This window comes from Centropristis striata, chromosome 19, assembly GCF_030273125.1.
Source record: "Centropristis striata isolate RG_2023a ecotype Rhode Island chromosome 19, C.striata_1.0, whole genome shotgun sequence".
NCBI lineage: Eukaryota > Metazoa > Chordata > Actinopteri > Perciformes > Serranidae > Centropristis > Centropristis striata.
This window is the reverse complement of record NC_081535.1, coordinates 32,774,619-32,790,466: the sequence shown is the minus strand read 5'-3', so window position 1 is coordinate 32,790,466 and position 15,848 is coordinate 32,774,619. Positions and strand designations below refer to the sequence as shown.

The following is a 15,848-nucleotide window of genomic DNA, read 5'->3' as shown; positions in this document are numbered from 1 at the left end:
GACTCCATAGAGTTAAGTTGTTAACCCATTTCTTGTTCCCTGAAAAAGGCCTACTTGTATAATTCTGAAATGTACATTATATTTCAGTTTTGGTTAACCTTACCTTTTTTTTATTTACCTCTGGCAGTTCACCACTTACCTTTGTACCCTTTCAAGCTGTTCATTTGACTTGAACTGCTTGAATTTCAATAAAAAACTGGAAAAGTTGGGGTGTTCTAAAACTTTTGACCGGTAGTGTATATATAAGTATAAAAACAATGAAAGAGGAAAGATCTGAGGTTAATAAAAACAACGATACAGGTTTGTTTGAGCATCCATTGCAAATCTTTATTGATTAATGATCACCTGTGTTCCACCTGCAGTTGGATGCGTTACTGTGTAGTCTGCTGGTGAGCTTCACTTCCTAGGCTGTCAGAGTATATTAACTGGAGAACTACATACAGTGTGTTTATTGACGGGGAAAAGACAAGAAGAGCTGTTTACCTGCAGGTTAAAAATCTATTTTGCAATGCTGGAACCAATAAGTGCTGTTTATATTATATTCTTCATATGGAAATGTTGTAGTGAGAGGAGGAGCAGGAGTTGGAGAGCAACCCTGCATGTTAATTTAAAGCCCTAATTCTTCTGCAGATGTGTTTAAAGAGATAAGTCAAGAGCAGTTAGGATAAAATAAAATATGAAGTCTGATATGCAGACATACAGTAGTTTATCTGCGTGACAAACGATGCTCACTGACGTTTCCTGGAGGCCAACAGAGTGAAAGAATTTTAATTATTTTCCCCAACATCTCAAAATACAAAAACATTTCAAGGGATACATGAATGTTGTTGCATTTTCACAAAAATGTGGAATTCTGCATCACCAGCAAACTAGTTTTCTAGTACTGCAGTGGGTGAATCACAAAGTACAGTGTATCTTAGGGGGAAAAATAAAGAAACAGATATAAACACCAGCTTTAGATTGAAAACAAAGCTTAAAAGTCTGTAAACAGGTCTGCTTACGCTAATGATTAATCTAAAAAAAAAAAAAAAAAAAACATTCAACATTTAAGTAGGCAGAACAGCACTTTTTTTCTCAATTATTTCTGATATTTAAATTTTTATTTTTTTCTAAAAAGAAATCAGTAGAAAGAAGTCAAAACAATCAAATGGTGACACCTAGAGGCCAGAGCACCTCCCTATTCGTCAAAAAGTCCTGCTTTTTTCTTTTTCTTTTTTTGGCAAAGTGAAACAGAAACACAAGCCTCTATTGTTACGGAGTGGTTGGAGAGTGCTAAAACAAGCAGATATGCAAGAACAGGGCATCTCTGTGTAGTTTGGGGGGGGGGGGGGGGGTGGGGGTGAGAACGGAGCCTGGGCTCTTTAAACAGGAAACAGAAAGAAGGGAAAGAGCAGCGAGCGCCAGTGATGTCAGTCAACGGGCCGCTTTTCACTGTGTTTCCTCGTGAACTCCTCTGCGTTCTTCATGAACTTGGCGCGGTCTTTACTGTACTCCTCGGCCAGGTCGGCTCTCAGCGGGTGCTCCGGCTGAGGGCTGTTCACCAGACAGGCCAGTTGTTTGATCACTGGAGGAAACGGAGAACAATTACAAGGAAATTATGCACAATAGAAATCACCGTTTTCATGTTGTAGAACTTTAAGTCCATCTCTCAAAACAACTTGTACAAACGGAATCCTTTAAGTTCATCCCTCAAAAGTAAGGCTGCACGATTTGGAAAAAATATATTAATATTGTAGTGACCCGATTGCTACTCAAAAAAGATGCCACTATTATGATGAGATCCCGTTTATAGTAATTTACGTGCACAAATGAAATGTCCACTTTACGTATATCCATTAACTCAGTTTATTATAATGTTTCCAAACAAATATATACTTCTTTCTTAAACAAATAAACTTATATTTCCAACGTATACATCACATTTCTGCGGTCAAAAAACTGTGTGCCTCTCGGGCATCTCAACGCAATCAGTCATAAACCGGTGACTTATATTAAGTCATGACCTCAGAATCCATAATGAGCACTCTTCTCCACCCGGTGGTGGGCGGTGCAAACAAACAAACAAATAAACAATGAAAGCAAAATGGCTCTTACAAATATATATTCAAACAATCATGGTGGGATCCAAGGTTATAATAGTTTTGGATTTTTCATTAGTTTTAGTTTTAATTTCGTTGTGAATTTTTGTTTTCAAATTCAGTCAGTTTTAGTTAGTTTTTAGAGCGAGTTTTCTAGTTTTAGTTTAGTTTTTATTAGTTTTAGTGTTAGTTTTAGTTTTCTTGTAATGGGCTATGTGTTGGGTGCGAGATTCAAAGTGGTCATAATAAATTTTGCCTTTATTTCCTTTGGTTTATCCATCTTAGTCCTAATAAGGTTATTTACTGTTTTGAATTTTGGTTGGAGTGTAAACATCCCAGTCTCAATAAACATATTTACCATGTGTTGCATGTTCAAATAGAAACACTGAATTATGAATGAAAAAAGTTGACGAAAACTAAGGACATTACCACTATAATTTCAGTTAGTTTTAGTTAGTTTTGTAACCACACAATACAGTTTCAGTTAGTTATCGTTTTTTTAAAAACTCCAGTTTTTATTTTTATTTCAGTTAACGAAAAAGTTTTTTCAATTCTAGTTTTCGTTATTTCGTTAGTTTTCGTTAACTATAATAACCTTGGTGGGATCTCTACTCAATAAAGACTTTTTCTTAAGTCTGTAGTAAACAATTTGTAAGTGGGTCATCTCTGCAGCAGAGCAATACTTAACTCAAAGTATTTTGACACATATTGGACCTTCCTATGATCTGGATATTGCAATATTACGATTGCAATTTGATTAATTGTAAAAAGTAAGTATTTATGTCAGAAAACATGTCAGTGCCCTGAGAAGAAAAAAGCGAACACTTGAACAAACCTCAGCGTGATAAGAACGACCTAAAATGACAGAAAACGTCTTTGGGAAACATTTATTTCAAATCTAAATCAAATCAAAATTACTTTATTTATCCCCAAGGGGAAATTCAGTGAGTCTGTTAGCTCTGTTAGAATGAGACAGCCTGCCTTTTAAATCTCTCCGTCCTGCAACAGAGAGAGAGGAGCCGTCCACTGCTGTTTTTTTGGTCCATAAAGGTTTTGAGTAGCGAATGATCCGGGTATCGGTACCGGTTTGACCTCTACTTTGAGTTTTTAGTTTTGCTCATATGTAACCTTTAACCCTTAAAACAAAGTCTGAAATCTCAAAAAAGTCTTCAAAGAAGTGAGGACCGGCCGAAATGTCCTCACTCTGTTGGTTAAAAACGTGTTCTGGTCCTCACTATGTAGGAAGAACAAGAATACACACACACACACACATTCTTGTAATTCTATCTTTGTGAGGACCCTCATTGTAACAGTGAATTCACTAGCAAGGTTATAATAGTTTTGGATTTTTTTAAATCAGTTTTAGTTTTAATTTCGTTGTCATTTTTTGTTTTCAAATTCAGTGAGTTTTAATGAGTTTTAGAGTGAGTTTGCTAGTTTTCGTTTTAGTATTTATTTTATTTTTTTAAATGCTTTAATTTTAGTTTAGTTTTTATTAGTTTTAGTTTTTTGTAATGGGGTATTTGTTGGGTGGGAGATTAAAAGAGGTCACAGTAAATTTTGCCTTTATTTCCTTTGTCTGATGCATCTTCATTATGGATGAAAAAAGTTGACAAAGAGGAAAATTAAGGACATTTTCACTATAATTTTAGTTAATTATTATTAATTAGCCACACTGTGGCACTGGGTGACATGTTCCTTAATCCCCATTAAAAACAACACACTGCTATTTTGTAGCAGTATTACATGTCCCATCCACTAACATGGAGGGCTTTATAGCCTGTATTGCAGCCTGCCAGCAGGGGCAGTACAGATTGTTTGGCCTCACTATTGGGAACTTTATTCCCTTCCTGCATTAATTTATGGTAAAAAAAAAAAAAAGAAAGAAAGTAACATAAACATGCAGAAACAAGGCGCTTCTTAAAATCTGCTCATAATTATTTCCCCCCAACAGCACAGCTGTGATAAAAAATGTGTTTCGATATGAAACACTCATTAAAGAGCTCATTAAACAGCAGCCAAGCATCAGGGAGAAAAAAATACAATAATATATATTACACACTACGGACAGATAATGTATTAAAAGTTTATAATATAACAGCAAAGCTAATTTGTGATGCAGTATTCACAAGAAATAATTTGCTCAAAATAAATCTAATCAATTAATCCAATGGCTTTACAAAAATGTTCTGCCATTATTGTGTTCACGATTTGGGTTAATTACTCCCCATTCTTTACTGTTATTGTTATGCATTAAATACAGTATGAAAATCTTCAGGATTATATTTATAATCAATCACGTATTGCAGGATGATTTTAAACGTGGACACTCTAGCGAGCCTTACCGTACTCCATTCTTGTGGCTGGTTTCCAGTTTTCCACGCTGATGGTAGACAGGCACACCTGGCCCTTCTCGTCGATGTTGGGGTGGTAGATTTTTGTCTTGAAAGTGATTTTGGGTGGCTTGAAGGGGTACTCCGCGGGGAAGATGACCTCGATCCGAAACGCTCCTTTGTCATAGGGAGCAGATTCCTTTTGAGAAGACAAAAAGAAAAAGTTAATACAAATTTTAATGACAAGGTAGGGGTGGGCAATATGGCCCTAAAATATGGCCCTTTTTTTAGTCTGTATAAATAAATAAAAATCTCAAATGTAGTGTGAAGTGCAAATCTCAACAGTTGCCAAATAAAAAAAAAAATGTATGAGAAAATACTAAAAATAACCATTTAGGGGTTCCGGGGGCATATTTTAATGACATTTTGTAAAGGAGAATAAAGGTTCTTGTATGTTTTATTTAAGGCATCTTATTTTGACAGTCTTCTTGTAAGTTCTGTGGTGGATTCTGTTAACACACCGTGCTCTTATTTTGAAAGCTGCATGTGTTTAGCAACAGAGAGTAAGTAGCTTTTTGTGATTAAAACAAATTTTAATTGTTAGCTAATGTTAGCCTTATGACACTACATCAAGAAGTAGGAACGTTGCCAATATCATGATATGCATTTTTTTTGACCATAAAAAAAATATACCGATATTATCATGAACGATACGATATGCCACACCCCTATGACAAGGACAAGAGCAACACAACCAGTCAGTACTCACAGGAACAAGGAGCCCTTGCCAGTTCAAAAGATTAGAGTCATCCACTTGAAGGTTGCGAAAATGCTTCACGCCACTTTTGCGGATTTCTTCAAGCTCCTGAAACAAAACATTTGAAATGAGCCAGTGAGTCACAGAGAATAAACACTCCACGATATTAGGTAAAAAAAATAGACTGCATGTAGTCACTGTAGCCAGTGACATCACATCTCTGGTTTTGTAGCCTCGAGTTTAACATTTTGCCAGTCACCATCTTAGTTTATGGTCGCCGACATACCGGAACAAGAGCCAGAATGACGCAACATCAGCTTGTTTAGCGCTGGACAATCGTTCTTCTAAACCAGAGGTGGGCAATTAATTTCCCCAAGGGGCCTCATGACCAATACCACGAAGGTTGCAGGGGCCGGACCAAAACTCTGAACTAAATTCTGCTCAATATTAATGTAATCGCTTTATAAAATACAGTAAATTATCTGGTTTTGAGCTGCTACTGATAAGAATACATGTTATGATAAGTGAAAATCAAATATAGCAGTAAAAAGTAGTAAATACTCCAATCACTATATCACTTTTCCATTTATTTTAAACACAACTGTAAATGACCTTTAGTGTTTTACAATGTTGTGATGCTTTTATTTTGAAAAGGTGCCGTCCAGTGTGAAACAGGTGCTTTATTTTTGAAAGGTAGTGACAGGAAATAACCGATGAAAAATGAAAAAACGAATGGTAAATAATAACGATGAAAAAGGCTTCTATAGTGGCGGCTGACAGGACACAAGGTTTGTTAAAGTTTATTTTCTTCTGTCATATATATTAGTGGCTATATTTGTTGTCTTAACTATAGTAAAAGTGCTTGTTAGCTCTAGTGCTAATGCTAACGTTTGCTATTTTTCAAAATAAAAGCACCGCGGTTATATTGATTTCTAATTTCTGGGTAACCTCACACGGGCCGGACAAGGACAGCCAACGGGCCGGATGTGGCCCGCGGGCCGCCCAATGCCCACGTCTGTTCTAAACAAACATCCTGTCACCGCGGTAATTTCTACAATGTTAACTTATTAAGTTTTGCTAATGGACGAAGATATTACCTCCATGCGTTAGATATCCTTCGCTAAAACAGGAAGAAACTGTATTTATTTAATAAGGAAAATGTAAAATTGTATTTGATTAACTCTACATTTCAGACATTCTCTATAAAAAAGAAGTGAAACCGAAGTGTTTCAGGAGAAATGTACTCTTTTTTTCATTAGCTGCATATTTTAGACATTCTTTGCAAAATAAAAAATGTATATTTAACATTTAGATTTTTGATTTCATAACTAGTAAAACCAACACTAAGATTATTTTATTTAAACCCAAGAGACTGTCATAACATATCTCTGACAGGAAGTAGAACAAACCGTACTTTCCGCAATATCTGGACCTATTTCGTCAGTTCCATATTTGAGACATTTTTTACAAAAACAAGAGCGCATATTTTATTTTTTAAAAAAGGTTGAGATTCCTCTAAACTGCTTAAATCAGGAAAAAAACAAATCAGGTTTCCGGTATGGATCAGGTAGTGGCTTTTAGTCCGACCGAACACTGAACAAGACGTTCTAAAGCGACTAAAATGCTCCAGTTAACTTTGAAGTCTTCCACCTTTACCAGCTGTAACATTACAGTAATGTACAAATTAATACATCAAGAGTTAGAATTAAATAAGATATAGTGACATTATGTTAAGTACTTCTACTATTAGTACAAAGTTTGATGCTTTTTTATTATTATTATTATTTTGGATGTATTTTTATGCTGTGGTTTTGCTATTTTTACTTCAGAAAATGATCTGAATTATTATTAGTTTATTTAAAAGGGGACAGTGCAATTTCATAAAACACATGATTATACATGGTTAAAAAAGCCAGAGTTAGCCAGAAGGCTAGTTTTCATCTGTAGTCCCCTGGCCATGATGTAAAAAAGCAGAGAATTACAAAACAAAAAACAAACAAAAAAAATAAAAATAAAAATAAAAAATACGTACAATATACAAAATACATAAACAAACACTTACGATACGATTAAGAAAAAATACAACATCACATACAACATCACAACATAACATTTTATCATAACATCAAAACAACACAACAGGCTTATCTTTTAATGTTGGCAGCTGTAGGTGTTGATAAGCCACAATTTCAACTTTTTTGAATACTCTTGCTCTACTGTAAAAAGGTTTTTAAAAAAGCCGGTAATACTCTCTACTTCCTGTTAGCTGACACTTCCCTTTAATATATCTGAATTATAAAACCGGATAACAAGGGAATTCAGGAAGTGGTAATAAGACACTTCATGGTATCACGCAGTGGAGTTCCTGCCACGGAGGCTGTGTTGATTCACTCACATAACAAAATCAAAACAGAAAATACTGGTGCGTCATAACGAAAGTGTAAGTAACAGACTGGACGGGTACTTTCTTCGTGACACACCAGTATTTTTGGTACTGGGCAGTCAAACAGAAAGTGAATCACACTCGAATCAATAAAGATTCAAAGAAGATATAAAGATAACACAGTTGTAAAAGGAAAAAAAGAAAAACCACAAGTTGAATTTCTCTGATATTTTTTAAGTGGAATAAAATTTGAGTAAAGTATTTTTCTTAAACTAAGATGATAAAACAGATAAATATTAACCAACTAGCCCCCACAGAGTATGTTTTCTTTGAAAAAGTTCAGAATCAAATATGTTTAAAAACGGATTTAAACAAGTAGAAAGAAAGAAGAAATATTCTGATCATTTGGTTCAGTACAAAGTTCAATTCAACATTGAAGGACTTTTCCAGCTGATCCAAGGAGAGCTTTAAGAGATTATTTAGCTAAAGAAGTGGTCAAATTTTCTCACATATAAAGAAATCCTTCAGTTGATCACAAACATTCAACATCAGGACATCTGGAGAATAAAGGCTGACCAATATATATATATTTTGCAGAACATATATTGTAGACAATGATGCTTGAGGTAACTTTGAAATGGTTTTAGCTATTTATTTTCTTAAAATGTATTTATTTAAATTGTCAACAATAGACTGGTATGGAACCTAGTAACAACTAATATTTATTTAGCCATTTTATTTGTATTTATTCTTTATTTTGTGTGAAAAGTGTGAAATTTAGAACTGATTGACAAGGTAATATATGAATGTATAATTTATAATAATATTCAAATTTTGTTTAGTAAAGTAGTCTTCTGAGTACTGTTTCATAGTCATATAGGTGCAAAATTTGTGTATAATCCACAAAGAATTTTTTTTATTTCAGAAATGTTCCCCTCATATCACGATCATGTTGGTCTCAAACATATTTATTTATCAAAACGAATCTATGCAATAAAAACTTTCTATAGAAATCATGTGCAATAATTCAGTTTGTCACACTGTTGCTAAATATAAGCATATTGGTACAAATCTCTATTCACTTCAAATTATGTCTATATTTCCATATTATTTCTATTTGTACTTATCTCTATTTACTTAAGACTTGTTGCATTTGTATTTCATATTGTTATTGTATATTTAGTGTAGCTTGTTTTGTTTTTAATCTTTTTTGTATTTACAGACTTACTTATGTATATTTCTTTTACAGGAGCAACTGAAACAAAAGCAAGGATCAATATAGTATTTCTTATACTGATTCTGAAAAGATAAATGGTTTCCACTGGAAAGGAAGGGATGAAGCTGTTTTAAAATGTAACTTAATTTGTCAGACAAATGTAGTGGACTAAAAAGTACAATGTTTACTTAAAAAGTTGTAAATACTCAAATAAAGTAGCTAGAATTAATACTTAAGTACAATACAGTGCTTAGGTAAATGTACTTAATGTACTCTAATTACAGTTAGAGTTAGATACGTTTTGATAAATAAATATGTTTGAGACCAACATGATCGTGATATGAGAGGGGAACATTTCTGAAAATAAACAAAAATTATTTGTGGATTATACACAAATTTTGCACCTATATGACTATGAAACAGTACTCGGAAGACTACTTTAGTAAACAAATTTTGAATATTATTATAAATTATACATTCATATATTACCTTGTCAATCAGTTCTAAATGTAACACTTTTCACACAAAATAAAGAATAAATACAAATAAAATGGCTAAATAAATATTAGTTGTGTTACTAGGTTCCATATCAGTCTGTTGTTGACAGTTTAAATAGATACATTTTAAGAAAATAAATAGCTAAAACCATTTAAAAGTTACCTCAAGCATCATTGTCTACAATATATGTTCTGCAAAAAATATATATATATTGGTCAGCCTTTATTCTCCAGATGTCCTGATGTTGAATGTTTGTGATCAACTGACTATTTGACTATTTTTAGGTCTTATTTTTATTCATATTTACTGTATGATGAAAAGGCCAGTCAATGTGTGACGTCACGTCCCAACCCCAAAGTCTCCATGTTTTCTCTGCTCAGCCTTCAGACGGTGACAGCGAGGAACATGAACCGCCACAGTTTCCCCCGGCCATGAGGGGTGTTTTAAAAGCTCCCCAATTAAAAAATAAAGCACTAACGTTGTCCGGGTTTAGAGTTTATCCGTCGTTTTTTCTTGTAAGTGCTGAGTCACGCCCCGCCGGCGTCTCAAACTCACTAACTAGTTACCTCAGTCACCGTCTGCCGGACGTCATTATCCTTTCGTTTTGTCGGACAGACCAACGCTATCTACTTTAATGACGGTTTCTCTTTGTCCGCGCGGATATAGCGACTCGTATAAACCCGAAACAAGTCACCTGAACCCTTTTGAAGCGGCGTTATTTCAATAAATCTGGATCTTTTCTTTACCTTTCCTAGCCTCTTATTCATGGTACCGATGTTGTCTTCTTCGTCTTCTTCGTCTTCTTCCTGTTTCTTTCCGTTCCTGCTCGACTTCACTTCGTCTGGTGTTTGTTTAGAGTGACTCACACCCGCCTGCTGCTGTGGCAGCGCCACCTAGCGGCCTGGAGGGTACACTCACGCCAGGGCTCCAGCCTTTATTGTTACTATTCTCATTTATTTCTAAATTATTGTTGTTATTATTATTATTATTATTATTATTATTATTATTATTATTATTATTATTATTATTATTATTATTATTATTCAGAAATACTTTATTTATTGCTTAGTTACAGTTGCTGCTGTATAAGAGTATAATAGAAAGTAATTCTGTAACTAAATAATATATATATATATATATATATATGGAGGACCTGGAGGGTACACTCACGCCAGGGCTCCAGCCTTTATTGTTACTATTCTCATTTATTTCTAAATTATTATTATTATTATCATTATTATTATTATTCAGAAATACTTTATTTATTACTTAGTTACAGTTACTCACTGTAGCCCTGTATTTCACTGCAAAATATAATATGATATATAATAAATATAAAATATAAAAGTCCTGTAGCTCTATAAAAACAGCACAGTCATGAAAAGGTGGAAAATGTATTTTGTGCAGAATAACACAGTTATAAAAGTTATAAAAATTTGAGTATAGTATTTTTCTTAAACTAAGATGATAAAACAGATAAATATTAACCAACCAGCCCCCACAGAGTATGATTTCTTTGAAAAAGTTGAAAAAACAGGCATAAAAAAATAAAAAGTTGAATTTATTTGATTATTATTATTATTATTATTATTATTCAGAAATACTTTATTTATTGCTTAGTTACAGTTGCTGCTGTATAAGAGTATAATAGAAAGTAATTCTGTAATTAAATAATATATGTGATGTAACATTTTTCTATTGTGTAAATAATCCCCACTGACTTGTATAGTACCTCTTGCATCTCCAAACATAAAAATGATAGTCTATCACTATAAAATCAGTGGGCTCAACCACTTATTGAGTATAAAAATGAATATAGTAGCTGAACTCCACCACTGAAAAGTATGTTTTCTCTAATGGATCACCAAAAGTTTACCATAGAAGGAAACTGTTAAAAAAACAAAACAAGCAGGCATCATCCAACAGTCCTTCTACATGTGTCATTTAAAACATTACACAGAGCAGAGGGGAGAGGACAGGAGAGGCTGGAAACATGACAATACCCCCCCCCCTTTTAGGATACAAAATTCATGACACATGTTGAAAAGTGTAATACATATAAATTCCATTTTATTCCAATTAAAATAATAATAATAATAATAATAATCAAATAAATTCAACTTCTTATTTTTTTATGCCTGTTTTAACAGTTTTTTCAACTTTTTCAAAGAAATCATACTCTGTGGGGGCTGGTTGGTTAATATTTATCTGTTTTATCATCTTAGTTTAAGAAAAATACTATACTCAAATTTTATTCCACTTAAAAAATATCAGAGAAATTCAACTTGTGGTTTTTCTTTTTTTCCTTTTATAACTGTGTTATTCTGCACAAAATACATTTTCCACCTTTTCATGACTGTGCTGTTTTCATAGAGCTACAGGACTTTTATATTTTATATTTATTATATGTCATATTATATTTTGCAGTGAAATACAGGGCTACAGTGAGTAAAATATAAATAGACCACATAAAAACGCTCTGACATGGCTTGGGGTTCAGAAGGTCAAATAATGTCACACTGTTAAAATAATCAAATTTTTTGTCAAAATTGATTTTTTTTTTGCCTAAATCATCTCCTCATGATGCAGGCCACCTATGGTAAAATCACCTACATCATCAGTTGATCAGATCATGTGATTTTACCCCTTTAAGATAATGGCCTATGTCAAGTGTGTGACTTAAGCAGATTTATTATGTCTAAGTCAAAATAAAATGTGACTTAGGCAATTTTTTGAACATGACTTTATGACTTAAGCAAGATATGGTAAAAAATAATGGTTTATTTAGAAGGTGTCTACATAAATGTGACATAAGCAGGTCATAGACATGACATGGGATGTGTCATGAACATTAATGACCCTTTGAAGTAACATTAATGCTCATGATACTTGTCATGTCATGTTTCTGACAGGCTTGTGTGACTCTTATGTAGACACCTTCAAAAAAAAGTGTTACCATATCTTGCTTAAGTCACAAAGAGCCCAAGTCATTTATTTCTCTTAAGTTACATAATTTACACAGTGTTATTACTATGCCAATAGCCATCCTTTGTTACATCCTTTTTGAGTGAAATGATCAATAAATGTCATTTGTTACACTTTTGGCGAAGTTTTTTGTTTCCTGCAAAACTTGAAAAAATTAGTAAGGCGATTATTTTAACAGGGTGACGTAAAGTAAATTGACCACTTATCTGAACTCTAATCCCGAATAATTGCAGTTTAGTAAATAGTGATATTGATGGCAGACTACCTGAACTATAGTTTAGTAAATAGTGATATTGATGGCAGACTACCTGAACTATAGTTTAGTAAATAGTGATATTGATGGCAGACTACCTGAACTATAGTTTAGTAAATAGTGATATTGATGGCAGACTACCTGAACTATAGTTTAGTAAATAGTGATATTGATGGCAGACTATCTGAACTATAGTTTAGTAAATAGTGATATTGATGGCAGACTATCTGAACTATAGTTTAGTAAATAGTGATATTAATGGCAGACTACCTGAACTATAGTTTAGAAAATAGTGATATTAATGGCAGACTACCTGAACTATAGTTTAGTAAATAGTGATATTAATGGCAGACTACCTGAACTATAGTTTAGTAAATAGTGATATTGATGGCAGACTATCTGAACTATAGTTTAGTAAATAGTGATATTGATGACAGACTATCTGAGCTATAGTTTAGTAAATAGTGATATTGATGGCAGACTATCTGAACTATAGTTTAGTAAATAGTGATATTGATGGCAGACTATCTGAACTATAGTTTAGTAAATAGTGATATTGATGGCAGACTACCTGAATTATAGTTTAGTAAATAGTGATATTGATGGCAGACTACCTGAACTATAGTTTAGTAAATAGTGATATTGATGGCAGACTATCTGAACTATAGTTTAGTAAATAGTGATATTGATGGCAGACTATCTGAACTATAGTTTAGTAAATAGTGATATTGATGGCAGACTATCTGAACTATAGTTTAGTAAATAGTGATATTGATGGCAGACTACCTGAACTATAGTTTAGTAAATAGTGATATTGATGGCAGACTATCTGAACTATAGTTTAGTAAATAGTGATATTGATGGCAGACTATCTGAACTATAGTTTAGTAAATAGTGATATTGATGGCAGACTATCTGAACTATAGTTTAGTAAATAGTGATATTGATGGCAGACTACCTGAACTATAGTTTAGTAAATAGTGATATTGATGGCAGACTACCTGAACTATAGTTTAGTAAATAGTGATATTGATGGCAGACTACCTGAACTATAGTTTAGTAAATAGTGATATTGATGGCAGACTACCTGAACTATAGTTTAGTAAATAGTGATATTGATGGCAGACTATCTGAACTATAGTTTAGTAAATAGTGATATTGATGGCAGACTACCTGAACTACAGTTTAGTAAATAGTGATATTGATGGCAGACTACCTGAACTATAGTTTAGTAAATAGTGATATTAATGGCAGACTACCTGAACTATAGTTTAGTAAATAGTGATATTGATGGCAGACTATCTGAACTATAGTTTAGTAAATAGTGATATTGATGGAAGACTACCTGAACTATAGTTTAGTAAATAGTGATATTGATGGCAGACTACCTGAACTATAGTTTAGTAAATAGTGATATTGATGGCAGACTACCTGAACTATAGTTTAGTAAATAGTGATATTGATGGCAGACTACCTGAACTATAGTTTAGTAAATAGTGATATTGATGGCAGACTATCTGAACTATAGTTTAGTAAATAGTGATATTGATGGCAGACTACCTGAACTACAGTTTAGTAAATAGTGATATTGATGGCAGACTACCTGAACTATAGTTTAGTAAATAGTGATATTAATGGCAGACTACCTGAACTATAGTTTAGTAAATAGTGATATTGATGGCAGACTATCTGAACTATAGTTTAGTAAATAGTGATATTGATGGCAGACTATCTGAACTATAGTTTAGTAAATAGTGATATTGATGGCAGACTATCTGAACTATAGTTTAGTAAATAGTGATATTAATGGCAGACTACCTGAACTATAGTTTAGAAAATAGTGATATTAATGGCAGACTACCTGAACTATAGTTTAGTAAATAGTGATATTAATGGCAGACTACCTGAACTATAGTTTAGTAAATAGTGATATTGATGGCAGACTATCTGAACTATAGTTTAGTAAATAGTGATATTGATGACAGACTATCTGAGCTATAGTTTAGTAAATAGTGATATTGATGGCAGACTATCTGAACTATAGTTTAGTAAATAGTGATATTGATGGCAGACTACCTGAACTACAGTTTAGTAAATAGTGATATTGATGGCAGACTACCTGAACTATAGTTTAGTAAATAGTGATATTAATGGCAGACTACCTGAACTATAGTTTAGTAAATAGTGATATTGATGGCAGACTATCTGAACTATAGTTTAGTAAATAGTGATATTGATGGCAGACTATCTGAACTATAGTTTAGTAAATAGTGATATTGATGGCAGACTATCTGAACTATAGTTTAGTAAATAGTGATATTAATGGCAGACTACCTGAACTATAGTTTAGAAAATAGTGATATTAATGGCAGACTACCTGAACTATAGTTTAGTAAATAGTGATATTAATGGCAGACTACCTGAACTATAGTTTAGTAAATAGTGATATTGATGGCAGACTATCTGAACTATAGTTTAGTAAATAGTGATATTGATGACAGACTATCTGAGCTATAGTTTAGTAAATAGTGATATTGATGGCAGACTATCTGAACTATAGTTTAGTAAATAGTGATATTGATGGCAGACTATCTGAACTATAGTTTAGTAAATAGTGATATTGATGGCAGACTACCTGAATTATAGTTTAGTAAATAGTGATATTGATGGCAGACTACCTGAACTATAGTTTAGTAAATAGTGATATTGATGGCAGACTATCTGAACTATAGTTTAGTAAATAGTGATATTGATGGCAGACTATCTGAACTATAGTTTAGTAAATAGTGATATTGATGGCAGACTATCTGAACTATAGTTTATTAAATAGTGATATTGATGGCAGACTACCTGAACTATAGTTTAGTAAATAGTGATATTGATGGCAGACTATCTGAACTATAGTTTAGTAAATAGTGATATTGATGGCAGACTATCTGAACTATAGTTTAGTAAATAGTGATATTGATGGCAGACTATCTGAACAATAGTTTAGTAAATAGTGATATTGATGGCAGACTACCTGAACTATAGTTTAGTAAATAGTGATATTGATGGCAGACTACCTGAACTATAGTTTAGTAAATAGTGATATTGATGGCAGACTACCTGAACTATAGTTTAGTAAATAGTGATATTGATGGCAGACTACCTGAACTATAGTTTAGTAAATAGTGATATTGATGGCAGACTATCTGAACTATAGTTTAGTAAATAGTGATATTGATGGAAGACTACCTGAACTACAGTTTAGTAAATAGTGATATTGATGGCAGACTACCTGAACTATAGTTTAGTAAATAGTGATATTAATGGCAGACTACCTGAACTATAGTTTAGTAAATA

General features: G+C 32.9%; 1 protein-coding gene across 1 annotated transcript; it reads right to left on the bottom strand.

The window, feature by feature from the left end:
• Nucleotides 1-301: 301 nt before the first annotated feature.
• On the bottom strand, nt 302-10,099 carry ube2l3a (ubiquitin-conjugating enzyme E2L 3a). The gene is made up of 4 exons (XM_059357717.1): nt 10,012-10,099; nt 5,181-5,276; nt 4,424-4,610; nt 302-1,564 (listed from the first exon to the last, which is right to left on the bottom strand). Exons 1-4 carry the CDS (start codon nt 10,030-10,032, stop codon nt 1,410-1,412), a joined length of 459 nt encoding a protein of 152 aa, XP_059213700.1. The 5' UTR covers nt 10,033-10,099; the 3' UTR covers nt 302-1,409.
• Nucleotides 10,100-15,848: the final 5,749 nt, after the last annotated feature.

Excerpts from the sequence above, each read along its gene's own strand:
- ube2l3a (XM_059357717.1), bottom strand. The coding sequence starts at position 10,032 with ATGAATAAGAGGCTAGGAAAG. Across the intron at positions 5,277-10,011 it reads TGAATAAGAGGCTAGGAAAG|GAGCTTGAAGAAATCCGCAA; the intron begins GTAAAGAAAAGA and ends GTTTTGTTTCAG. Across the intron at positions 1,565-4,423 it reads AGCCACAAGAATGGAGTACG|TGATCAAACAACTGGCCTGT; the intron begins GTAAGGCTCGCT and ends CGTTTCCTCCAG.